General features: G+C 41.0%; 1 protein-coding gene across 1 annotated transcript in view; it reads left to right on the top strand.

Moving 5' to 3' along the window:
- The window catches only part of ANOS1 (anosmin 1), a 258,928-nt gene that overhangs the window by 141,559 nt on the left and 90,951 nt on the right, over positions 1 to 26,418 (top strand). Inside the window, exons 5-6 of the mRNA XM_068269910.1 lie at positions 10,880 to 11,064; positions 14,801 to 14,930. Coding sequence (XP_068126011.1) covers positions 10,880 to 11,064; positions 14,801 to 14,930 — 315 coding nt within the window. The remainder of the gene's footprint in view (positions 1 to 10,879; positions 11,065 to 14,800; positions 14,931 to 26,418) is intronic.

Below are 26,418 nucleotides of genomic sequence, written 5' to 3' on the forward strand. Positions count from 1 at the left end.
CTCCTTCTCCTGAATCTTACCTCTGCAGGTAACACTGTTGAGTACTCCTCCCTATTCTATACTCTATGCTTTATCTATATACTGCTGACTCTGCCTTCTCTTGTACATTTACTTATTTCTTCTGATGTTCTCTTGATGTTTGAGTATTCCTCTCCCACTATGTTCATTGTCTGCCCAGCACTGTACTTGCAGCCTACAACATTATAAGATGACACCCATATTAATTCAAATAGTTGTTATCCTCTGTAGGCAGCAATGATATCTATGGTGCAGGGGCATAATTAGAAATCATGGGACCCCCAGTAAACCTTTGATTAGGCCCCCTTAATGTTCATAACCCTTTCCCTGCCTCCCCTTGGTGACCCTGACACTATAGAGGTCCATCATACAGGGGCTATAAAACAAGTGTTGACATTAGGGTCTCCACACCCATAACATGGGTTGTCACAAAAACACCGGATCTGAAGTATCAGGAAAAGGAACGTTAGTAGTTGTCCCACCCCCACCTCTAGCCTCCCCCCCCCCCTCCTGCAGTTGCAGTGGCTACTCCCCCAAGTTATACCCCTGCTATGGTGGCCACTGTAAATCTTGGGGATCAGTCACTAGAAAAGTAATCACTCCATTGAATGAGCAGTTTCTACAGGGTGATACAATAATATAATCTCCCGGTGCACATTACTATTATCTTCCCACACAACCATTGCATGTATAATAGTCTCATTAAAATGTCAGTACTTTTCTTCAATAAGATTTAACTTTTAGCAGATTACAGCAAGTAATCATGCTGGGAAAAGAATACACAACCTGATCTGCCCCTTCTAATTATGTGCAGATTGCAGTAATGGACTTAATCCTTGCTTTTAAAAAATATAATGGAATTGGTGATTGAGACTGATTTAGTTAACTAATATCAAATGTTTTATGACAGCTGTCATTAATGTATGAAACTGCCCAACTGTTGGAAATGATAAGTTGGTATGGTAACGATTATATTACTAATTTAGCATTTCAAAAGGAATTTCTGAAGGGATTCATTAATGCAGTTAACTTAAAGTTCCATTGTATGACTGCTCGCTTGGAAAGTCATTTCAAAAGATCAACATGTTGTAATAGGTTAAAAGTTTCCAGGTTTGTTACTCATTCTAAATATAGGGGATATAATACAATAGTGTTCAGTGTTGCTGTGCATTAAATTATAAAAGTTAAAATCATTAAGTTTACTGTTACTGTTTAAAAAAAAATGTCAACCAGGTGGACTGGTTAGGAATTTTTGTATGTACAGAATATTATTCTATACAATAAAAGATCAGATATCTGACCATTTGCCACAAAAATCACATATAAAAATACCGCACCATATCATGGATTTTCTTTTCTTTTGTTAAAACTTGCTTCAGTAGAAGCATTCAAATCACAGACATTACCAATGCAAGGATATCTTGGTTTTCAACAAATCAAAGATGCTTCAGATTTGATTTTTCAGAATTGTTTTTTTTCTGAAATCATACTAGGCAGCCTAGTGGCTAACTGGTTAGCATGCTTGCCTCGCAGTGATAGGGTTACAGTTTCTAATCTAGGCTTTTCTAAATCTTACAAAAGAAATCCACTGGCAAGTTACCTGGCCCCCTCCATAAAACTGACCTTAGACTCTGGTAGGGGCATTAAACTATGAGTATGATAGGGATTAGACTGTTGGCAGAGATGAGCACGGGGTGCGTATGGGGGAGTGCAGGCCATGGTAAAGATGGCTAACTTGTTCATGTTCTCTTGCTGCTGCAATGTACGCTGCTCTCCATCTTCCCAACACCTCCACCTTCATGGATAAAGCACAGCGTGCAACACAGCAGCAACCACAACATGAGTAAGTTAACTCACTCTGCTACAGTCTGCACCCCCTGAAAACTCTCTTGCCTTTCTCTTAACAGATGACAGATCGCGCTCATCCCTAATTGTGAGCTTAACTGAGGGTCAGTTAGTTAATGACATGACTATGTAATCTGTAAAACTTCCATGAAAACCAATGGCCTGAGAGTGAAGCTAGTTCTGGTCCTCTGCACAGGAACAATCTGTGTTAGTGATTGGAATGACACCAAGCTACCTATTTATAATAATTTAGGTATTGTAGTGGGGGTGTCTCGGCACCTTGCAGGGAAGAAATATAGGAGACAGAGCCGGGAGCCCAATAGTGTAGTATATTAATATGAAATTGAAAGAATGAATTTCAATAAATTACTACTCACAAAAGGGGGTTGCAAGGGCAACCGACTGTAGGAAGCAGGTGGAGACCATAAACCCGACTCCACTCGGGGTAGTCCCACGCGGGACCTGGATGTGGTCGCTCTCCTTGGAAAAAATAGGGACAGATGTCCACTGTGGGGAACCCACAGGTGGTCTGTCACCACCCCTGAAACGCTGATTGTTTGGGGTAAACTATGCACAATAGAGGTAAAGAGGCGCCCTGGTTGAGAAAAAAGCATCTAAAAACAGCTTAAAAACGAGAAAATAGTATGAGGTGGCTTACTTCAATAACAAAATCTTTGTATGTGACAAAAGATTTTTATTTAGCACAGGCAACGCGTTTCGCGGGTCTGAGCGCGTTGCCTGTGCTAAATAAAAATCTTTCGTTATTGAGGTAAGCCACCTCATACTATTTTCTCGTTTTTAAGCTGTTTTTAGATGCTTTTATCTCAACCAGGGCGCCTCTTTACCTCTATTGTGTATTTATAATAATGGTAATCAGCTGGTCACCAGAAAAGTGTCATTATTTCAGCATTATTTGTCACTTTTGCCATGGATCACCACTTTAAGAAGTTGTGATGCATTGTCACAGTTGAAATTAATGCAAGCCTCTTTCTGGTGAGTGGCCAATCCCCACTTTAAATTTAAGGCTTCATTCAAGTGACTATTGATCAAGTGGATGGAGGCACATAACTGCCACTTCAGGGTAATTACAGTAGGCAATCAAAACACTGCTTACCGCCATAAAAAGATCAGCACTCAATTACAAATATAGCAATTTTAAAGTGAGCAGATTGCCATTTCTTTTAAAATACAGCAAATCTCACAAATTAATGCTGTTTCAGGGGTGTGAATTAGTGGAATGTTCACAAACACAAAAATGTCATGGAATTTGCATTGTGACAGCAGCATAATTATTCCAATCATGTCCTATTGAAGAATTATTGCAAATTATCAGCATATCAAGTAATATAATAATAATTTACTTTTTAGCTGTTCTGAGCAGGATGCTGATTTGCTGTTTCAGCGCAAAGTTATTAAAAAATAGCATTTGATTGTTAGTGGATCTGAAATCAAATGTGGGGTCATCACTAATGGCCTCCTCACATATATTTAATAGTCAATTTTCCTCCTCTCCCTCTCATATTATCCTCCAATTGAATTAGCCTCTCCCAATCCTCTATCTACTACCATGGCTCTCCTGGTTCCCAGATCGCAAATGCTCTTGGGAGCACCTCTCCCAGAATCATTTACATTTTTAGGCTGCTTTTGTATTTTTGAGGTTGCGTTTGCATTTTTAAGATAGTGGTAGGTTGAACTTGATACAGAACTCACTTATCAGAAATGTTCAACAGTAGGTGAGGTTTAGGGCTGTTTCTTTTTTTTTTTTTTACTGCAAATCACAGCTCAAAAATGCAAATGCATGCAATTTTTTTTTTTTGCTTTGCAATTATATGCATTCTATAGGGCATTTGCAGATACCCATTCACTTAATGGAATCACAAAGGCAAGATGCTTAGGTCCTTGCAATTTGCAAAATGCATGCTATCCAAAAGATGGATTGAAGCACATTTAGTGGAAATTTCCTTTACTGTACTTTGTATTTACAATGCTACTGTTGCAATATAGTGATGTTTAAGCTTGGCTCTGCATTAAAAAGAATCAGTGATTGTACATACAATGAACTGTATAGGAAAAACAAGTTGGATACACAGTTGGTCACACTGGTTTCTGGCCAAACTTTTTATCCTTTTGACAACATGCGTATGGATAACAAGAATGAAAGAGAGCTAGGAAATTATTCAGTTCAGTGATATTGACAAAACCGAAGATAACAGTTCATTATGTTACTACTTCCCTCCTAGCAAATGTTCAGTGAATAGTCTGACATCAGTTCATTGTTCAGCCACTCACAGCAGGATCTCTTCCCTCAATGACAAGCTCTTAAAACCCAGATGCTTTTTACCTGGAGGATAAGAGGCTAATTGTGCTCTCTTTACTACCCTTTCATTATCTGAAGAAAGTGATACTAAAGACTGGTAGGACAATATAAAAGATACATTATTAAAGTCAAGCATGTCCAATTCTGTAAATGTACGTTACCTCTAGGTGACTCGTGACTAGTTATTATGCAGCATGTTTTCCAGACCGGCAAAGCCATGTGTACATCGCACCCTTTCATTACATGATGAATTGAAGGAAATGCTTAACTTAATAGCATTAATGATATCGTTCACATCTGGTGGTGTACATCAGTATGGCAAAAATAAACTGACACATAACCACACTAATGAATTTATAGCAACTGAAAGGAGACAACATTCCAAAGCACATCGTATGTCATCATTCACATGAATAGTATTAACTCTTTCTAAACCTATGTTCAGATCACCCACATCCCCTCAGCATTTGTTTGTACATCGCTGTGCTAGGGGAAGTAGATGATCTGAAACTGCTGCTGCAGCGGGTGCCTGTAGGGGTTCTTTTTTGCACTAGTGCAAGGAGCTGACCCAGCCATCACAGGTGGGGGGTGTTGTCATGCCCAGCTTGCATGTTGGACCTCCACCCAGAATTGCATGCACAATAGCACAATACATAGCTGTGTGGCACAGCATGTCCAACACTTTGATCCGAGTAGTCTGATGCAGTGCTGGACTTGATCCTGCGGTGGTGCAGGCAGTGGGAAGCCCAAATGTGTCCATGTAACATTTAATTATGTGGCACAGGGTGGGGCTGGAGATGACCAAAGTGTCAGACTTAGACCAACGCTTGCATCTAAAGGGACTAATGCCGCTCTAGACTAGATCCGGTGAGGGTACCTCTAATGGTGGCCATTATGCTCCTTTTTGGACTGTGCCTGACATTGGAGCTGGAGGGGAAAAACCCAATGTAGGACCAATCTTATATTTAAGACATAAGTTTGGAAAGGCTTTCAGCACAGACAACTAAAATGATCTTCTTTATAGTCCTCTATTGATTTAAAAGATATGGCTTGGGATAATCAGTCAAAATAAATGGAACAAATTATGAAAGCTAAAATTATGATTATATATACTTTTATACTGTATATGCACAGATAATTCCAGATTTAAAAAAGGAACAATATATTTTTTATTGATACTGCTCTGAATTGTATTCTGAATTGTATTCAGTAAATGTCAGTAAATGTGCAGAGTGCAAGAAGCTCATGGAAATTTAACAGTTACATCCGTCAGCTCCATAGCACATTTTGCGCAATTAGCACAACCCTTTTATGCTACTTGCATAGCTTACAGCACATGATACCAAGTGCCAAAACCAGCTTTCCAGTATGAGGCATAAGTAAGGGATTGAACCACTTTGTTAATTATGACTACTAGTCAAAGCACATATAGAGGTATTCATTACCATTAAGGCACCAATAAAGAGCGAATGCAGCAGATGAAGATGGACTCCACATGAGCTCTCTCTAGTCCTGGGGCCCTGGTGAAATCACAACCTCTGCATCCCCTATTGCTACACCATTGTGTGCAATAATCATTCATTGTGTGTATGTTGATTAACAGCAGCAAAAAAGATGTGCAGTTAATCAAAAATGTCTTCTGCCAGACTGTCGCCAGTTGACAAAATTTACACTCAAGATGTAAGATGTAAATCTATGCACTGTCTGCTGTCCCTGCGATCAAGTTTCCATAAGCACGCTTGAATGGAAATGAGCCCTAAGAGTTAGAGTTAGATTGAGTTAGATAACAAACCTGTCATTTGTATTCGTTTAGACTGAGTTTCCACACATCGGAATTCTTTCCATTCTCACACGTGAAAAAAAAAAAAAAATCTTATCCTATTGATCTTGTGGTTCATAGGTAGGCTAAAAAAGTTAATATGCATAGCATTTTTATGCACATTGCATCTGAATCTCCATTGCCGTGCATTGTAATCTTTTTTTTTGGGGGGGGGGGGGGCAGGAGGACTGATTACATTATCAGTACGATTTTGAGATGTAGGTGGAAACTGCATTGTCCAGAGGAAACCGTGCAAAACAAAAAGGGCTGGCAGAGTTTTAATCCTGATACTCTAGCTCAGCAAGGTGAGAGTGCTAGTCTTTATAACTTCAGCATGATGGTATGCAAATCAAATCAAAGATAGCTTTATTGGCATGACCAAGATTCAAATAGGTGTTGCCAAAGCAAGGGGAAAAGGGGGACATGGAAGGGGGTGGGGTAGGGGGACAGTGGGCAAGCAGTCTGTGGACATATTTAGGTTTACAGTTCCGTTATGCCCCTCTCAGTCTGTGGCATGCTGTGACATCAGTGTACATGTGTGCGCAGCGATTGTCACTGTGGATTCCACTTCTCCCAGTAAGCGTATCATCACACTGTTGCCTGCAACTGCAAGCATACTATCATGTTGTACTTATAAAGGCAGGGCAATTATTTACTGTATAGTGTACCATTGGCTCCTGGTGGTGTTACCAGTTTTAACCCACCAACATAAATGGATGATTTGCCCTTGAACCACAAACAGATTTTATGCAGTCCAAAAGCTTATCACACTGCTAATAGCTTTTTTTTCTGCAGTTCATAAATTCATAATTCCTTTATGTCTTTCCCCATTTTAAATACAATTTAATAATGATTTGTATGTTCATATAGAAGTAATGCTTGCAGCATGGATGTTATACTTTAGCACAAAAAAAGAGAGAGAGATTGGTGCACAGCACATATGGTCATGTTGGTCACTGCTGTATTGCCAGAGAAAAATATACAGTTGTTATTTTTTGTGGTCTTTCAATCCATATGTTGACAATTATACTCAGCAGAGCAACGTTACATTATTTCAATCAAATTAGGCCAGTGGACCATAATTTAAAACAGATGAGGCATCCCTGCTTGCAAATTGCAAAATTATTGCACATCACAATTAAGATTGGAGTTTAAAGTCTACAAATGGGACCTGACAGAGTTCATGATTCTTGTTACATGGCATTAGGGTAGAACACTGTTGACTTGCAGTCAATATGTAGAGTGTATTTTATGCACAAATGATTTTTTTTTGTATCTTGAAGCAAATTACTCATTCAATCATGTCATTAAAATATACTTGAAGTGAAACATAACTATGGTTGTGTACAGTCCCAATCCTGCATAGAACTAGGTTGTATTTACTTTTTTTTCTCACGGTAAGGGTGAAGAACCCAGTGGTCATAAGCAATTCCAGCTAATAAGAAATTCACGGCATGCTGCTAAATTTACCTGGGTGATGGCTGAGCTAGAATGAGAATCATTTGCCTGAGCATTACTACTAATCTTCCAGTGCTGCTACTTCACTCCTGTGTAAATCATTACACCTCCGTTCACTGGCGCTACAGTGCCTAGACACTCTCCAGATGTCTACTGCACCTCTCCTAGACCTGCGGCTCACCAGTCACCACTAGGCACTCTGACACTCCTCGCAACATTTGCATCATTTCGCCCAATTCCAAAGCTCACCGATGGTTCCCCTTGCACTTACCCCCACATCTATGCCAGGCTCCACTAACACCTTTGCTCCCTGCTGTAGCAGCACTAACCTCTGGGGGCTCTTCTCACGCTGTAAAATGGTGGCCCCACCAAAATAAGCATCTTAAAACTTCCCTGCCGGTTCTCCCTATTGGTCATCTAAACTGGCCAAAGGCCAAAACTGTTACAGCAAGTTTTTTTTCTACCCTGTTGGATAAAAACTGTGATTGCATCAGGCAGCTGTAATTTCACCTGCTTTTAGAATTCAACAGTGCTTTAAATGTTTTCATTTGTATCTTTTTTTTTACTTTTGTGCACTTTCTTCTGTTCTGTATGCATGTATATTTTTCTATCATTTTCATTTGTATGCATCTGTGTCCTACTTTGATCAGTTGTTCTTCTACTCTTTAAAATCTTCTATTCTGCTGTCCTTCAATTTGGGCCATCGTTTGAACCAATAGGAATTTGGCTGAAAGGTTCAAATAAGACCCCATAGGAAATCTCAGTATATGAATATGCTACCGAACATGTCTGATGGCCTTTTCATATTATATTTATCTTGTTAAAAAAAAGATCTACTTTTGTATGTACCATGCATGCACAGTGGTGTCATTGGCCAATACCCTGGCCAACTAGCCAGTAACTGCACTTTTTTTAATAAAAAGGGCTACTTGTTGAAGAGGAACTGTTGCGAAAATCTTAAAATTTAAAACACATACAAATAAGAAGTACATTTCTTCCACTGTAAAATGAGCCAATAATGACTTCTCTCCTATGTAATCTTTGTAAAGACATTCCCTGAAAAAGATTTATACAAAGATGTTGGCCGGCTTCCCTGCTTGCTGCACACTTATTTGGCAGTTGGACAGAGCAACTGCCATTCACTAAGTGCTTTTAAAAATAAAGAAAACCCTGAAATGTCCCCATGAGAAGATGGGCTAGTCCAATGTCAGATTTCTACTACTTACTGTAATTGACAGCAACATAGAAGAAAAGTAATTTATGGCTCATTTTACTCTGGAAGAGATATACTTCTTATTTGTATATGTTTACATGTACTTTAAATTTTAGGATTTTCGCAACAAAGTTCCTTTAAGTAGCTTCTGAAGAAAACCTTTTTATCTTGGATTTGAATCTCATGCTATACTGGGAGAGTAGAGGTGCCCCAAACAGGACAAAATTAATTAAAACCATCTTAAAAGTAAGAATGATTGCTTACCTCGGTAAAGAAAGCAAATTGTATGAGGTAAACAAGTTTTTAGTTAACACTTAACTTCTTGAGGCACCTCTTCCTCCCCAGTATCCCACTTCCCACCCCCACTCCATTTTTAGAAGGCCACATTTGAAGTCCTTTTTGAATCTATAGCAGTTTTTAGAGCACAACCCATCCAGCCTATAGGACAGGGGTCAGGAACCTTTTTGGCTGAGAGAGCCATAAACGCCACATATTTCTAAATGTATTTCCGTGAGAGCCATATAATATTTTTCAAACTGGGACAGTGCGCATGCGCAGCAGAGGGCCATGTTGCCATGGTGATGTGTATACAGTTGATCCGCTGGGCAGCAGAAGTGTAAGACACATCTTTAGCTTCTCTTAGGTTTCAGCAACATCAGCAATTTCCCCGAGAGCCAGACAGGAGAAATACCGACTAACAGCTTGTACAATTAGCTAGCTGACTTTGGGGGTTAATTCACTTAGTAGGACAAGATCCCCGCACTATGGTCCTGCACTATTGGGACAATCAAAGTGCGGGGATCTCATCCTACAAAGTCACTGGACCTGACAGGGTCCAGAGTGGGACAATTGGAGCAGCTGTTCGTTTTGGGGGGAGCGCGAGTAAGTTAGTAGTGCATGCTACGGCAATTTTACTTGCACTGCCACACTAAGCTGCGCTGCTTGAGCAGTGTAGCTTTTTGAATCAACCCCTACTGATTTGTCTGTGAGCCAGATGTAGCAATCAAAAGAGCCACATCTGGCTCCCGAGCCATAGGTTCCCTATCCCTGCTATAGAACAAGGGTAGGAAACCTATGGCTCAGGAGCCAGATGTGACTCTTTTGATGGCTACATCTGGCTCACAGTTAGGGTTTGATTCACTAAGCTACACTGCTGAAGCAGCGCAGCTTATTTTGGCAGCGCAAGTAAAAATTTCAAAGTAAGCACACTACTGCTGTAGCATGCACTACTAACTTACTCGCGCTCCTCCCCAAAATGAACAGCTGCTCCAATTGTCCCACTCTGGACCCTGTCAGGTCCAGTGACTTTGTAGGATGAGATTTTATTGGCCCAATGGGCTACCTTTCCCTTGACAGGCAGCCTATTGGGCCAAAGTGCGGGGATATCGTCCTACAAAGTGATTCAACCCCCAAGTCAGCTAGCTAATTGTACAAGCTGTTAGTCGGTATTTCTCCTCTCTGGCTCTCAGGGAAATTGCTGATGTTGCTGAAACCCAAAAGAAGCTGAAGACTTGTCTGACACTTCCGCTGCCCATAGGATGCACTGTACGCACATCACCATGGCAACAGGGACGTGAACCATCTGCTGCGCATGCATATTGTGCCAATTTGAAACATATTGTATGGCTCTCAAAGGATTACATTTTAAAATATAGGTAGTCCCCGGTTAACGAACGACATAGGGACTGTAGGTTCGTTCTTAACCTGAATCTGTTCTTAAGCCAGAACACTGTGCCTTCCTTGTCCCCTGTATCTCATCTGTACCTGCTTATACAATTTTAAAAGCCTTTTTATCTTTGAATTTTTTAAAGTCGATTTTCTCAAAAACTACAAGTCCAATTTCAACATTTTATTTTGCCTTATTCCCATGGAAACACTGAATCCATGCCATTCATATCAGCGGTTAATTCGTAAGTCGGGCGTTCGTAAGTCGGGGACTATCTGTATGTGGCGTTTATGGCTCTCTCAGCCAAAAAGATTCCTGACTATAGAAGATCAAAGGAGGGTCCTCCTCACTTGCCTTATATTATGGTTGCTGGTATTGCAATCCTTGTTTGTGATTGCCTGTCAATTATACATATTGTTATAACCTAGTATCATTAACTGATACACTATGCAGGGTTCCTGAGTTCTCTGTATCTTTTTGTTTTTCTGCAAGGGCCTTCAGATTATTCCAGATATGTCCACATAATGTTATGCTATGTTACAGGTGTACCTTTGAAGCCAAGGAAGGAATTAAGTTTCAGTGAACTTCAGCCTGGAAATCTTGAGATTAAATGGTCTTCAAAATTCAACATTTCTGTTGAACCAGTCCTCTACGTGGTGCAGAAAAGGTGGAATTATGGAATACACCCAAGTGAGGATGAATCCACTGCATGGCAAACCGTTGCACAGGTTTGTACATTTTTTATAAGAATACTAATGACAAGCATTTAAAACTTTGATTTTATTAATGTGCATTATAAATTATTCTTGCTAATGCATTTGACGTGGATTTGACATTTGTCATGTAGTAAGGTGAAAAAGAAAAATTACATAAAACTCCAAATCCAAGCTCATACCCTTTCCTAATTCTCAACAGGTACTTAGTAACTGAATTTTAATCTGCGTATAAGTAACCTTAATTAGTGATGTGTGTCAAGAAAAGAAAGGGGGCAGCGCTGTGAGCTGCAGGATACCTGCAGATATTCTGGTGTCTCAACCTGTGCCAGTTCCCAGACACACTACATCGGCCCTGGTCTGAGGGGGGATTCTGGGCAGCTGTAATCCCCCCTGCGTTTGCCTATATGTAGCATACCCCTACTGTTGTTACCATTTGCACTAATCTTTTTCCTTTTATTTAAAAATGGGTAGGCCGCCAGATACAAACAAACATTAGAATGACTGAATATTTGGAGAAAGAAATGTGTGGAAATCCCTGCATAAGCCAGATGACTCAAATGACCTGGAGAAAAACAGAAAATACTGGCAGGGTTTGAGATCAATTTGAGTTCCGTATGGGAACCTTATGACTTAAGAATACGGAAACTTAACCATATACTATAACAGGCACTGCAGGTACTGGGAGGTATCAGGGAACAGTGCAGTCCAGACTGGGGCAGCAGGTATATGTGTTGTAAATGCAAATACCTAACCTTCAAAGTACCTGAAGCCAGAATGTATATAACAGTGCCCTAAGATGTTGTGCTCAGTGACAGATGTCCCCCCTTACTCCCCCCAGTTACACCACTGTGTTACACTTTTAAACTTACTGTGTTACACTTTTAAAGTAATTCACTTGGGGTTTATCATTTAAAACATGTAACATATGTACTTGTGTTAAGAAAGGAAAACAATTAAAAAAAAATGTGTATTGAGTATTAACCTACTATCTACTGTACATCATCCATATGGTAGCTGCCAATGCAGGTTTGATCTGACAAGTGCAAGATCCCATTTTATAATAAACTTAGTGTTTATACTTAGTTCTGTGGAGGAGCAGATGGGTGGGAGAGGCATCCTCTATGCCAGAGTTTCTTGGGGGGGAAATGTGTCCAGTTGATTTTTTTTTCACCATGAATGGGGTCAATCAAGGAAAGATGGTGTTGCTATGCAGACATATTACTAAACTGGGCAACTATCATCTAATATTTGTAGGCATCTTATATATGGCTCTTAAGTTACTAATTTGCAGTATATTTAGTTATCCAGATACATAAAGTTAATGGGATCGTTATATGTTCTATCTTATAAATCCATTGATTCTTACTCAACCCCATCCTAGATGGCCAAATAAAACACATTTGCAGCAGTAATGCTTGGATCCCGACACTGAAATAATATCTGCAACACATTCCAATAATACTGCTTAGTTTTATATATTGAAAGTTATCAATGATGTAGTAAGGAAAACACTTATAAATGGTGCACGTAAAAGAGCATTCCAGACCAATTTTGCAGGTTTTAAATATACATTTTTGCCCTGTTTTTATACAATTAATATAAATGGGCAGTTATGTTTTATTGATGTTGGAACATGCAAAACTGCAAGGAAATATTAAGATTACCTTAACTATTTCACTAATGGGCTTGAGAAGTCTCATGTATGAAGTGACATTAAATTAATTGCTGCCTTAAGTGCTGAGCCACTCTCAGTAAAACTGAAATCACAACATCTGTCCTGTTACACAAAAAGGAATCCTGAATCGGCAGCTTTAATTAGTGGCTTGCCAGTGCTCAAGGACCAAATATTTTGATAGCAACTCAGTCACAAATCGTAGGTTACAGCAAAATTATCATGGGCCCCTTGCAGATCAAACTCCCACCCGTGTATGTAGTGGCCAGCCATCTCTTTAACCACCCATGATGTAGTAGCCAGTCATCTCATTACCAACTCCCCCCCCCCCCCCCCACGTAGTGGCCAGTCATGTCTTTACCATCCCCCACCACACACACACACACACACACACACACACACACACACACACACACACACACACACACACACACACACACACACACACACACACACACACAATAGTGGTGAGTCATCTCATTACCAAACACCCCCCATGTAGTGGCCATTCATCTCTTTACCAAATCCCCCCATGTAGTCACCAGCCATCTCTTAACCCCTCCACATGGTGGGTGGCCAGTCATCTCTGTACCAACCCCCCCAACACATAGGCCTCAATTCACTAAGCTTTACCAAACACTTTATCAAACTTTTGATAATTTACCTCATGGTTAAAATCTAATTTTGAATTCACTAAGGAGTTATATATTTATTGAATGTTTTATCGTTTAAACGTTCAATACATCTAAAACACCTTATTGAATTCAAAATTAGATTTTACCCATGAGGTAAATTATCAAACGTTTGATAAAGTGTTTGATAAAGTTTAGTGAATTGAGACCATAGTGTTCAGTCATCTCATTACCCCCTTTCACATAGTGCCTCTTCATCTTTTTACCAACCACCACTTTCCCCAGATGTATTGACTGGTCAATGCTTTACCCCCCTGTTGTGGCCACTCATTCCAACTAGCCCTTGTCTCCTCCCACCTAAGAAAAAAATGGAGAGTAGTGCAGGGACCTCTGTGAAAGTTATTTGGTATACTGTACCTCCCTTGAGCTTTGCTGTATGCTGGCATCCTCCAGTTCCCAACCACATATTATGTCATGTGATTGGAGCTATGCTTTATGCTGACTTGTGCTGTCTACCAGAGTGGAACAGGAGACTTGGTGTATGGTAGAACTATCACAGCACTTCCTGCGGTAGTCTGCATTTAAAGGGGGGAGCATGTCCGAGTATTCCGGCTACTGTGCTGCTTCACTGTGCTATCCAGATAACTCGTGCAAGGCCAAAGGGTATTGTATTGTGTTAGCTATAAATATTATTCTGTGTTATTTAGACAGTAAAAAGCCAGTGTAGGGATTTTTTTTGAATGAGCGCATATGGCCATTTTCGTTTTGCCATTTTTTTTTTAAATGTCAAATTTTTGCACAGATGAGAATATTTATGAATACGTACAGGTATGTATCTCTCAGAGGAGAAACAACACAAAAATATATGGGCATGTGAAACTACATTTTCCCAACTGCATTAAAGTCAATGGACATGACAAGTGGACAAGTCATTTGTGCATAAAAGACAATAATGCACAACAAAACGATGGGCATTCAGAAACCCATTTTCACAAAATGCATTGAAGTAAATCGACATGAGAAAACACCTTTTGAAGATAACTATTATTTTCCCAAAAATGTATATCTTGCGAAAATCAAGGGCATTTTCATGAAAATTCTGCATTAATGTCAATTTCGGTGCAAAAATAACTTTAAAGAAAATCTAAATTCAACCCCAAAAAGCAACAAAGGCAACATTGAAACCATTAAAGCTCTGATGAGGTACATGCTAAAGGGAGGACAAATACAAGTACTTTGTTCATAAATTCTCCTTGCCAGAATATTCAGGAAATGTAAGAAAGTAAGGGGGTTAAACCCCATCAGCAATTTCATCAAAAGTAGTATGCAGCAAACAGAGGCGCCAAAAGATTAAAATGAGCTAAAATTGTTAAAAATTACAGTAGCAGTTCTGATTTTCTGCAAGTATTTACATCTAATCGGAGTATGTCATTTCCTTTATCAGACTACAGACGAAAGGATACAGCTTTCTGATATCCGACCAAGCCGGTGGTACCAGTTTAGAGTGGCTGCTGTAAATGTGCATGGAACAAGAGGATTTACATCACCCAGCAAGCATTTCCGTTCATCAAAAGGTCAGTAAGCCTACAAAATTACAGCAGGTTTACAGAATGTATCGGGCCCACTTGTTAATGAAAATTGTATTTCCTAAGAGTCTGAAATAAATGAAAAACATCAATCACCCATTGCATCTCATTTCAGAATGTCTATGGAAGCTTTATGACTTTGCTGTAAATGCTATTTCAGTAGACCCAGCCCATGCATGTGTGCTGTAATGATTAGAGTTAAAGCAACCCTGAATATAGAAGATTAAAAATGACATAAGTTACAGATGGATTGCAGTGGAAATAAAAAAAACTTCAGAATTTTATTTACAGTGAGAAAATGTACATTTTCACAAAAAGGTACTTTTGAAATTATGTAATACACAAAAGGAAGGAAGGGAAAGTATATCTACCAAATTATTATAAAAAATATCAAACTTTTATTAATTAATCCTTATATAAAATACTATATCATAAAATGAACCCCAGCACAGACACCTATAAAGGTATAGTCCATTCTGGATGTGACTGTTATGACCATATGGACTACTTATGACTGATTAATTGATTTGAATACACAATATCTCCAATAGCCCACAAGAGGACCTCACGGTTCAAGTCACTGAAAAATATGCCAAAGTTCCGTATATCAGGCAAAGCAAAGTTTAGATGAAAAGGTGTGAATCACAAAGGTGCCTGCCGGAAAGTTCCCTTCTACAGTCATCAACTCCTAATGTAGGAAGAATTGAATTGAATTGAAAACACTGGTCAAATAAAGTGTCTGCCAGGATACAATCCTTTTGCAGCTTTGTCCATATGATTAGATTTCAGATGAAGTAATTGGAGATATTCCCCCGTTTATATGGTGTTATATACTTGTGCACACTGTGATTGGCAGCCACAAAAGTCCCAAGACAGATCACCAAGGGTTATTACCCAAGCACAGCCAGTCAAAGGACCCAAGACCCGGTCATTATAGATCACATTTGATGTGAATCCACATCTCCAAACAAAGTAAATGATGATCCTCCTCAGACAGGTTTTATAACTGTATGTTTGCAGATCAGATCACTTCGCCACAGGACAGGTATTAAAGAGAGTCTGAAGCGAGAATAAATCTCGCTTCAGACCTCATAAATAACAGGGGCACGTGTGCCCCTGCTAAAACGCTGCTATAGCGCGGCTTAACGGGGGTCCCTTCACCCCCAAATCCCCCTCGATACACCCGGGGAGCGCTTCCTGGTTGGGGCAGGGCTAGCCGCCGCAGCCCTGCCCCACGCGCGTCTGTCAGCGCGTATCTCCGCCTCTCCCCCGCCCCTCTCAGTCTTCCTTCACTGAGAGGGGCGGGGGAGAGGCGGCGATGCGCCGCTGACAGACGCGACTGGAGGCAGGGCTGCAGCCGTTAGCCCTGCCTCCAGGAAGCAATAAATCACGACCAAATCTGCAACCAAGTGTCGCAGTGGTCGTTTTGGGGGTGAAGGGACCCCCGTTAAGCCGCGCTATAGCGGCGGTTTAGCAGGGGCACACGTGCCCCTGCTATTTATGAGCTCTGAAGCGAGATTTATTCTCGCTTCAGAGTCTCTTTAAGTCTGCCAGGATGTACTCCTTATGCAGTAACGTCCCCTGAAGTGTCAATTAAATGTTCACAAGGAATATCTTGCCTGTTTTCATAGGCCTCTCCTTGATCAATATAACAATTTATGATCAGTTAAAGTCTCTTTTAGGCATCACAGAGGTCACAGAACTTTCATAAAGCAACGTTGTGTTTTGTAGATGACAGCACTGCAAGACGGCACAGAGAAATTTGGGTGTACCATGCACCGCCATAGGCAGTAATGTGAATTACGGTTATAGTGGCACACAGTAATTTGGGCGCTGTCAATAGACAGTGGGTGTTTGTCATTGACATGCAATGGATTTGATACAAAAATATCTCTGTCTGCAACAAGGAGGTAGAGTTATAATGCAGGCCACACTGCAGTGTAAAATCCTTTACAGCATAACCTGACGTATTAGGTGACTGTCTGCAGACAGGCAGGAATAAATCATCACCACTAGTCAAAGTTCTCTGGGTAGCCTGGGGATTCTGATCATCAATTATGAGTGAAAGTGACCACATGATTGCAAGCAATGCCCTATTTGTCCAGAGAATATGCACAATTTAAACATTTTAAAGCGGTATAAAACCCTGACATAATATAAAAAAAAACGTTTTCCTACGTTTTTGTGTCATACGTTTATCATATTTGCTTTTGTACATTCAAGTACATACAAGTATTATTATTCATTTAGAAATTACAAGTTCCCACAGTACATTTTTTTTGCTCTGGGAGCTAACTTTGCATTTTATACATAACTGGTTTTATTCATCTTGTATTGAAGGCAGAAATGCTTTCTCAATGTCTGTCTGTGTTCAGGAGAGTCTGCACAGTCAGAGAATGTGTCACATTCCTCACTTGATACAATTAAGTAAACACAAGATAACATCTCCAGTTTGGACTGAGCTTGTAACTTCTGTGTTTAACTAATTGAATGCTGTTCTAGTAAAAAAAATGGTCGTAGCATATAATATGCTGTAAATAATATTTTAGAGCAAAAAAGAAATGCTGGGTTTCATTCCTCTTTAAATGTAGCCATTCATACTGATGTCAGACTAACCAGAGCAGCTTTCCAGTAAGAGCATATGATTGCAGCTATTTGTAATGTCAGCATTTAATGACGTGGTACATGTAAGATCCCAGATCCAGAAATTGGCTCTCACTACTAGTTTCCAATCCAGACCCAGGTTAGTTCTCATGCATCAGATGCAGTCCTGTAAGTTCCCTATTCTATTGTATGTTTCACCGATAAGGAAGAGACAGAAAAAGCTGCCTTAATAATCCTTAACTGCAATATGTGTTTGGTTAAAGTAATATAACTTTATTATTATTTACACACACACACACACACACACACACACACACACACACACACACACACACACACACACACACACACACACACACACACACACACAAAAACTTATGACAAAACATTCAAAAATACTTGTGTTTTGCTGTTTTTTAGTTAAGAGTTGAAACTTAGTATATAGCTGAGGGCTGTTGATCGCCTGCTGTGTGCACTAGTACTAAAGCCTGAAGCTGCATTTTGACTATATGCTGTACACAGCTAACCTTCAATGTACATTAACCAGTTCGCATTCAGTCGTTTTTCGCTTCATGCATCCGAACAATGTTCACCTCCCATTCATTAGCCTATAACTTTATTACTACTTATCACAATGAACTGATCTATATCTTGTTTTTTCCGCCACCAATTAGGCTTTCTTTGGGGGGTACATTTTACTAAGAGCCACTTTACTGTAAATGCATTTTAAAAGGAAGAATAAGAAGAAAACGGAAACAAATCATTATTTCTCACTTTTCAGCAATTATAGTTTTAAAATAATACATGCCTCCATAATTAAAACCCACGTATTGTATATGCCCATTTGTCCCGTTTATTACACCATTTAAATTATGTCCCTATCACAATGTATGGCGACAATATTTTATTTGGAAATAAAAGTGCATTTTTTCCGTTTTGCATTCATCACTATTTACAAGCTTATAATAAAAAAAAAAAAGAAATATTTCATCTTTACATAGATATTTAAAAAGTTTAGACCCTTAGGTAAATATTTGTGTTTTGTTTTTTTTTTTAATTGTAATGTTTTTTTTTTTTTTTAATTAAACATTTTATGTGGGTATTTTTGGGAGGGTGGGATTGAAATTGTATTTTTTTTGTAAATATATGTGTATTTTTATTTTTATTTAACATTTAGATGTAGTTTACTTTTTGGCCACAAGATGGCAGCCATGAGTTGTTTACAGTGACGTCACTCTAAGCGTACCACGTACGCTTAGAGCGACATAGGAGGCAGAAGAAGCGTAGCTTCCGAGAGAAGCTGTCACTTTTTCTGCGGGGGAGAGGAATCAGTGATCGGGCACCGTTGCCCGATTCACTGATTCACTGGCTAACAAACCGCCGGCCGATCGCGCGCGTGCACGCGCGCGATCGGCCGCGTGGACGCGCAGGAGCGCACATGGCTTCCTGGACGTGAGTTTCACGTCCAGGAATGTGAAATAGTTAAATAAAGGTACCCATTTGAAAAGGGCGTAGGAAATAGCCAAAAGTAGAATCTGTTATAGAGGGAAAGTCTGCCATTCATTCAACTGTGTGATACACTTTACATGGTACTTTCTCAGTACCATGGTGTCCACGGCTAACGGGCCGGGAATCAGGATTCTATTTCGGTCCGGAGTGGGATCCTGAGAAACAGCTACCACCACACATCCAATGAAGGCAGCAGGCACGGCGCGCAAGGAGGTAGTGTCGAAAAACAACATTACAGGAGGACTCTTTCGAGGCCCTGCTGTATAATGATGAGACGAATACACTTGAAATCCTTTATCGAGAATCTGTTATAGAGGGCAAGTCTGCCATTCATTCAACTGTGTGATAAGCTTTCCATGGTACTTTCTCAGTACCATGGTGACCACGGGTAACGGGCCGGGAATTAGGGTTCGATTCCGGTCTGGAGTGGGAGCTTGAGAAATGGCTACCACCGCACATCCAAGAAAGGCAACAGGCATGGAACGCAAGTCCTGACTCAGGGAGGTAGTGTCCAAAAAACAACATTACAGGAGGACTCTTTCGAGGCCCTGCTGTACAATGATGAGACTAATACACTTGAAATCCTTTAACGAGAATCTGTTATGGAGGGCAAGTCTGCCATTCATTCAACTGTTTACAGAGAAAATGCTGAGCTGCCCAGAACACTCGCAACCCCGACACAAAACCTTAAAGTCAATAAAACAGTCCAAATAAATCCTGGTAGTGCGCTGTGGTTATTCCTCTTAGTAGACGTGATCTTTAGGTGCAAGGCATTCCACTGCGTGCTTTCCAAATGATAGAACCTATAAAAACAACCAAACATAGCATGATACTGTTATGATGATTATATAGCAAGCTCCACATTCCAGGTGCAGGTGATCAACTGTGCTCACTTGCGATGCCCACCACCCTAAAGATCAAAAGAGGCTCACCAGATGTACACCATCATAATACAGGTGGCAATCTTGCATAAACTTATATGTATCACTCAGAACATCAGTGATCATATCCAGATCAGATCATAAAATGGCCTTTAATAAAACAAAGGTAAAAAATTCATAACGCAATATGTTAGCTCCAAGTTAAAACAATCTGCGCCTCTTGCGCAGTCCAGCAACTTACAAGATCCCACTGGGATAGAGTAACGTGTCATAGCGGCAAGTCTCACGGGTCCAATGCGCTGGATCTACAACAGCCATTTGCGGCGTCCCACTCTGCCGCCTCCCCCACCTCCCCGGACTTCCGTGTTCCGATCACGTGACCTGCGTCAGGTGTACTGGCTCCGCCCTACGTGTTTCGTCACCAGGACTCATCAGGGGCTCATCAGAGAATCAGGGTTCGATTCCGGTCTGGAGTGGGAGCAACAGATGCAGTGAAAGGTATGCAGTGACTGGTATAATACAGTGTGCAGTCACACAGATGCTGTGAAAGGTATGCAGTGACTGGTATAAAACAGTGTGCAGTCACACAGACGCAGTGAAAAAAATCAAAAAGGTCCGCACACTCAATCCATCCAAGATGAAGGTTTATTCAACCAATGTGACACAAATCCACTCCATTAGCCAACGACTCGTTTCGGGCCCCGTGGGGTCCCCTTTGTCAAGGTAAAACAACACAGAATGGTAACGTTGTTTACCTTGACAAAGGGGACCCCACGGGGCCCCGAAACGAGTCGTTGGCTAATGGAGTGGATTTGTGTCACATTGGTTGAATAAACCTTCATCTTGGATGGATTGAGTGTGCGGACCTTTTTGATTTTTTTTGACTACAGTTCACATGGTCCGGCACCTCCACAGTGGTGTGCGATTCTCCCATTGATTTTCTCAGACGCAGTGAAAGGTATGCAGTGACTGGTGTAATACAGTGTGCAGTCACACAGATGCAGTGAAAGGTATGCAGCGACTGGTATAATACAGTGTGCAGTCACGCAGATGTAGTGAAAGGTATGCAGTGACTGCTATAATACAGTGTGCAGTCACGCAGATGCAGTGAAAGGTATGCAGTGACTGCTATAGTACAGTGTGCAGTCACACAGATGCAGTGAAAGGTATGCAGTGACTGCTATAATACAGTGTGCAGTCACGCAGATGCAGTGAAAGGTATGCAGTGTTGGGCCTGGCACAATATAACAAGGGCCAGCTGCGACAGACAGGGCTTTACATGCAGTGTCAGTGGCACACAAAAAAAGCACATCACCATTAGCTCTCAAAAGAGCTTTTTTGTGGTGCTTTTCAGCAACAAATATCAGCAAGGAGCAAGCTAACAAGACCTAACTAACGCTTTCACTATCTCTCCAGCAACCTCTCCCTTCTCTCACTAAACAGGCAGCAGACAGGGTGTTAAATTGGCCAACGCAGTAGCGTTTTTATAGGGGGGCGGGGGCCCAGGAGGGAGTGCACCCTGATTGGCTGCTATGTGTCTGCTGACTGTGATGTAGAGGGTCAAAGTTTAGCCCAATGATGTGGTATGGGGGGGGGGGGGGGTCGAACTCGCTATGAACGTGAACCATTCGGGCCATCTCTACTAATAAAATTACTGATATTCTACTACTTAATTCATATAGTAAAATATTGGTAATATTCACCAATATTTTACCATGACCTAACCTAGCCCTGCTCTTACACAGAAACCTCACTCTACTGATGCCTAGCCCTAAGACTCCCCATTGTGGTACCTAGCCCTAAGACTTCACATGGTGGTACCTAGCCCTAAGACCCCCCTGGTGGTGCCTAACCCTAAGACCCCCCTGGTGGTTTCTAACCTTACATTACTGCTACAGCAATTATGGGGTGGGGAAACACTGTAAATCAGGACCCCAAATTACATCCATAGAGGGACAGGCTAGGTAATCAGTAGAGCAATATATTTGTTATATTCCCCCACTTTGCAACATGGAGGGAGTGCCATCTCTCAGCTTCTCCCATACCCACCCACCTAAACACGACTGAAATCATATGTATGCCCCAATAGTGCCTAACCTTAACCCCTCCCCCCTTGCCAATACTTAACTTTATCACGCTGGCAAGCATCCTGTTGAAAACATGTCCAATAAAATAGTGGGTGGCCCATGCTATTTTATCGGTGCCCTTTTCAACAGGACATCTCTCGCGCCCTTTTTACCTGATCCTATTCTTCATACCTCACTATGATTTAACAATATGCAGATAGGGCATGGATTATGAAAAATATCAAATATAACCCCTCTATACTGCCAGTTTAGAGACTGCCATTATTATTATTTGTATGTATTTGTATAGCCCTGGCTTGCATTTACTTTAATGTCTTGCTATACACTGGAAAATAAGATAAATGTCTGTGATAAGTTCACTTATGCTTTAAAAAAAAAGACTAAAAGACTGGGCAAACGGTTTGGATTTCAAGTCCCCAGTTTAAATTAATGCACAGAAGTACAAAAAAATGCTTGCATGCCAACCATATTTTGACTTCTAAATGCCGTGTAGTCTGTAGTTTTCTTCTAAGGATTCCATATTATATGTTAGTTATTGTTCTACATATTTTACCTGACAGCTAGCATCAGACAACTTGTATGTCTGGTTTCAGTTGCAAAATGTTTGCATAGTAGAACTGGGAGTGGCCAATCGCAAATATGGTTTCCTTTAACATTTGACTCTCACAGAACAATCCACAGACATGATGGCTTACGTCATATTTTACGGATGAATATTGTTCTAGTTGCAAAAAATAAACATTCCCAGAATTCACTTTTTCCTCATAACGCATTTAGGAGACCTTTATATTTTTGTAACGTAAAGGGCAACCATTGAGAAAATGTTAAAATACATAAACATATAAAATTTACATTTCTCCTAGAGTAAAATGTACTACGAATTACTTTCTTTCTATGTTGCTGCCTCTTACAGTAGGTAGTAAAAACTGGACATCTCCTCATTGGAGAGCATACAAACTCTGTGCAGATGGTGTCTAGCTTAACATTGCAAGACGAATGCTAGCCGTTTAGCCATCATACTGCCCAGAAGTCACCTGTTTAAAGTGAACCTCCGGCCTAAAAATCAACTCAGCAGCACTGAAAAGGCTTTGTGTTTCTTTAACAATTTCACAGCATCAGAACTTAGTTTCTCTTATTCAAGCCTCATTTTTAGCTGCACAGAAGAAAACTGCCCGGGCTTTTTTCCCCTGATGCTGTGCAAAGCATGATGGGATTTCTGATTTTGTTGTTCTCGTTCTGCTGTTTTGGTGCAAATTTTTTTATTTTTTTTTACATTTTAAATTTGACATTTGAAGCCTAGCTGCAGCTGGGAGGGGTAATCAGGACACAGGATAGTTGGAACTGTGTCTCCTGCTCCCTGTCACCTCCTTTCAACCAAAAAGATGGCTGCCCCATGACAAAGATGGCAGCCCCCATGAATCGCAAACATTTGCCTGTTCTTTTAAAACAGGGTGGGTAAGAGATGATATTACCTATCTATTCTAATTAACATAACTAATGTAATTTAATGACAGTATGTGTGTTTAGGCTGAAGTTCCCCTTTAAGGGTTCTTTCAGATGAATGGCAGAGGCTAAGAACACACCAAGCAGAAACACTAGCATTTTGGAAACCCTTACGTTTTGCCGCTAATTAAAGTCTATGGGCTGCATGTAAAAATTACATACGTGTGCATTTTACATTGTGAGTTTTTGAAATAAATCGTACAACTTGCATGATTTTTAAAAATGCATGTAGTATGCACATAATGTATCTTAATGGAGATGCAGTGGAATGTGTTTTTACAAGTGTTTTAATGCATTTTTTAATGCTATTTATTTTTTTACATTGACTATGTAAATAAATAAAAAAACACAAATTCAGAATACACAAAAAACTAAAAACGCAGAGGCGAAATGCAATCGCAAATGCATATAAAAACCCAGCTAAAATGCGCAGTGCAGAAAAGGCATGATTTTCTGCACTGTTTAGTGTCCCACCAGCCTGAAAGCAGAACACTTCACTGCTTTTCAGCTACTCCTGTTTCCCTGTTTTTATGCGCAGGTGCTTGCAGGACTGGCTGCAAGCATCCAGTACTTGCGGTATCTCTATGGCCTAGTGCACACCAAAGCGGTTCGGCAGCGTTTTGCGATCCGCTTGCGGGTGCGGATCCGCTTGGGTAATGTATTTCAATGGGCTGGTGCACACCAGAGCGGGAGGCGTTTTGCAGAAACGCATACTCCCGGGCTGCTGCAGATTTTGGATTGCGGATGCGTTTCTGCCTCAATGTTAAGTATAGGAAAACCGCAAACCGCTCTGAAAAACGGCACTTCAGAGCGGTTTTGCTGGCGTTTTTGTTACAGAAGCTGTTCAGTAACAGCTTTACTGTAACAATATATGAAATCTACTACACCAAAACCGCTACACAAAACCGCAAAACGCTAGCTGAAACGCTGCAGAAAAAGAAGAAAAAGCGTTTCCAAATCTGCTAGCGTTTTGCGGATCTGCTTGCGGTTTTTGGTGTGCACCAGGCCTGCATGTGCATCTAAGAGCAGTTGGACCTGCACTGCTGTTTGTTTTTTTACCTGGCAGTAACCGCACTGTGTGTCAACCACTGACATGCTTGTGGTTACTTGCACACCTATTTGGTTGTATTATTTTGCAACCGGAAGGTGATTATTAACCCCAGAAAAGTGGTAAATGGCGTGTGTAACTCTCTAATGCTCAAACTGACTGTTCTCAATAAAGCTCCAATATCTAGAACTTTTAAAAGGTAATATTACCACAATATATAAATATGAATTTCTAGCATAGACTATGTGGAAGGATTACTATAGATTAGATATACTGAAATGCAGGGAAGTGAATCTGTATCATATATATTCAACTATGTGCAGAAGAAATTTTGGCAAATGTGAACGTTATTATTTATTGGTAAAGCCCCAGTATATTAGAAAGTGCTGTACACTAAATATGTGTACTAATTATAATCTTACACAAATAGCAGTACACACTACTAAACAGAAAAAGACACTGCTCAGCTGAGATTACAATATATGAAGAGGTTGGCATAAAATATAGTAGCTTAACTCCTTTCGGACCAGCGCAGTTTAAGGGCCCGTTCACACTGCACGCGTTTCCAGCCGCGTTTTGGAAACGCGTGCAGGTGGCCGACACGCACGACATCAGACATTGCATAGAGTGCAATGTCTGATGTTCACACTGCATGCGTTCCGGACCTGTGCGGTCCGGGAACGCATGCTGCACGCAGATTTTGCTAAAACGCGTGGCTGTCCCATTCACTTTTCAGTGATGGGATCAGCCACGCAACGCACACAAACGCGGATGGCGTGCGTTCGTACGCGTTGCGTTTCCGCATGCGTTCCGCACGCATGGCCATCCGCATTTGTGATCTGAACGGGCCCTAAATCTACATCGGGCGGGTGGCGCTGCGGTTCTGACCCGACGTAAACTCTATGTCCCATTCACCGCGCGTCCCCGCCTGTTCCTGCCGCTCTCGCCGCTTTCTACCCGCCGCAATGTGCTGCCCTGCCACCTCTACGACGGCAGAGCACTGTGAGCTGTGCAGGAGCCATTTTCATTAGCTCCTGGCCCTGTCATTCCTGTAAGCCGTTCCCATTGGCTTACATTGAGTGACAGGGTCAGGAGCCATTGAAAGTGGCTCCTGACTGGTGCACAGCGCTCTGCCATCATAGAGACGGCAGAGAGAGCGGGGACAGAGCGGCGTGACCGGCGGGAGCGACGGATTATTGCGGCGATTCATCGGTATGCGCGTTTTGGCGTACCAGCAGCCTCTGGTCCTTAAGGGGGCAGAGGCTGCTGGTACCGAAGTGGTTCAAATAAGAAGAGATAGTGGAACTGCTATTAATTAGTAAACAGAAATGCTACAGACACCATATTATAGCTGAACATAATTTCTTAGGCATACCAAATGTTTTAAATTAACTTTCCTTGCAACCATGGCAGCAATTCCGGTTTTGGTATGCAGGACAGAACTTTTCCAAGGCTCTCATTTCTCTTCTTTTCTGATGTGATAGCCTCAGGAAGCAAGAAGCAGGAAGCAGGAAGTAAACTCCTCATGCCATACTTTATTTGGCTTAAAGGGAACCTAGACTGAGAAGGATATGAATGTTTCCTTTTTAAAAAATACCAGTTGCTTATACTCCTGCCGATCCTGTGTCTCTAAGGGCAGCCATACACTGGTCGATGTGCCATCAGATCGACCAGCTGACAGATCCCTATCTGATTGAATCTGATCAGATAGGGATCGTATGGCTGCCTTTACTGCAAACAGATTGTGAATCGATTTCAGCCTGAAACCGATCACAATCTGTTCAGCTGCTCCTGCCGCCTGTCCCCCCCCCCCGTATACATTACCTGATGCGGGCTCCCGGGCG

This window comes from Hyperolius riggenbachi, chromosome 2 (genome assembly GCF_040937935.1).
Source record: "Hyperolius riggenbachi isolate aHypRig1 chromosome 2, aHypRig1.pri, whole genome shotgun sequence".
NCBI classification, from domain to species: Eukaryota; Metazoa; Chordata; class Amphibia; order Anura; family Hyperoliidae; genus Hyperolius; species Hyperolius riggenbachi.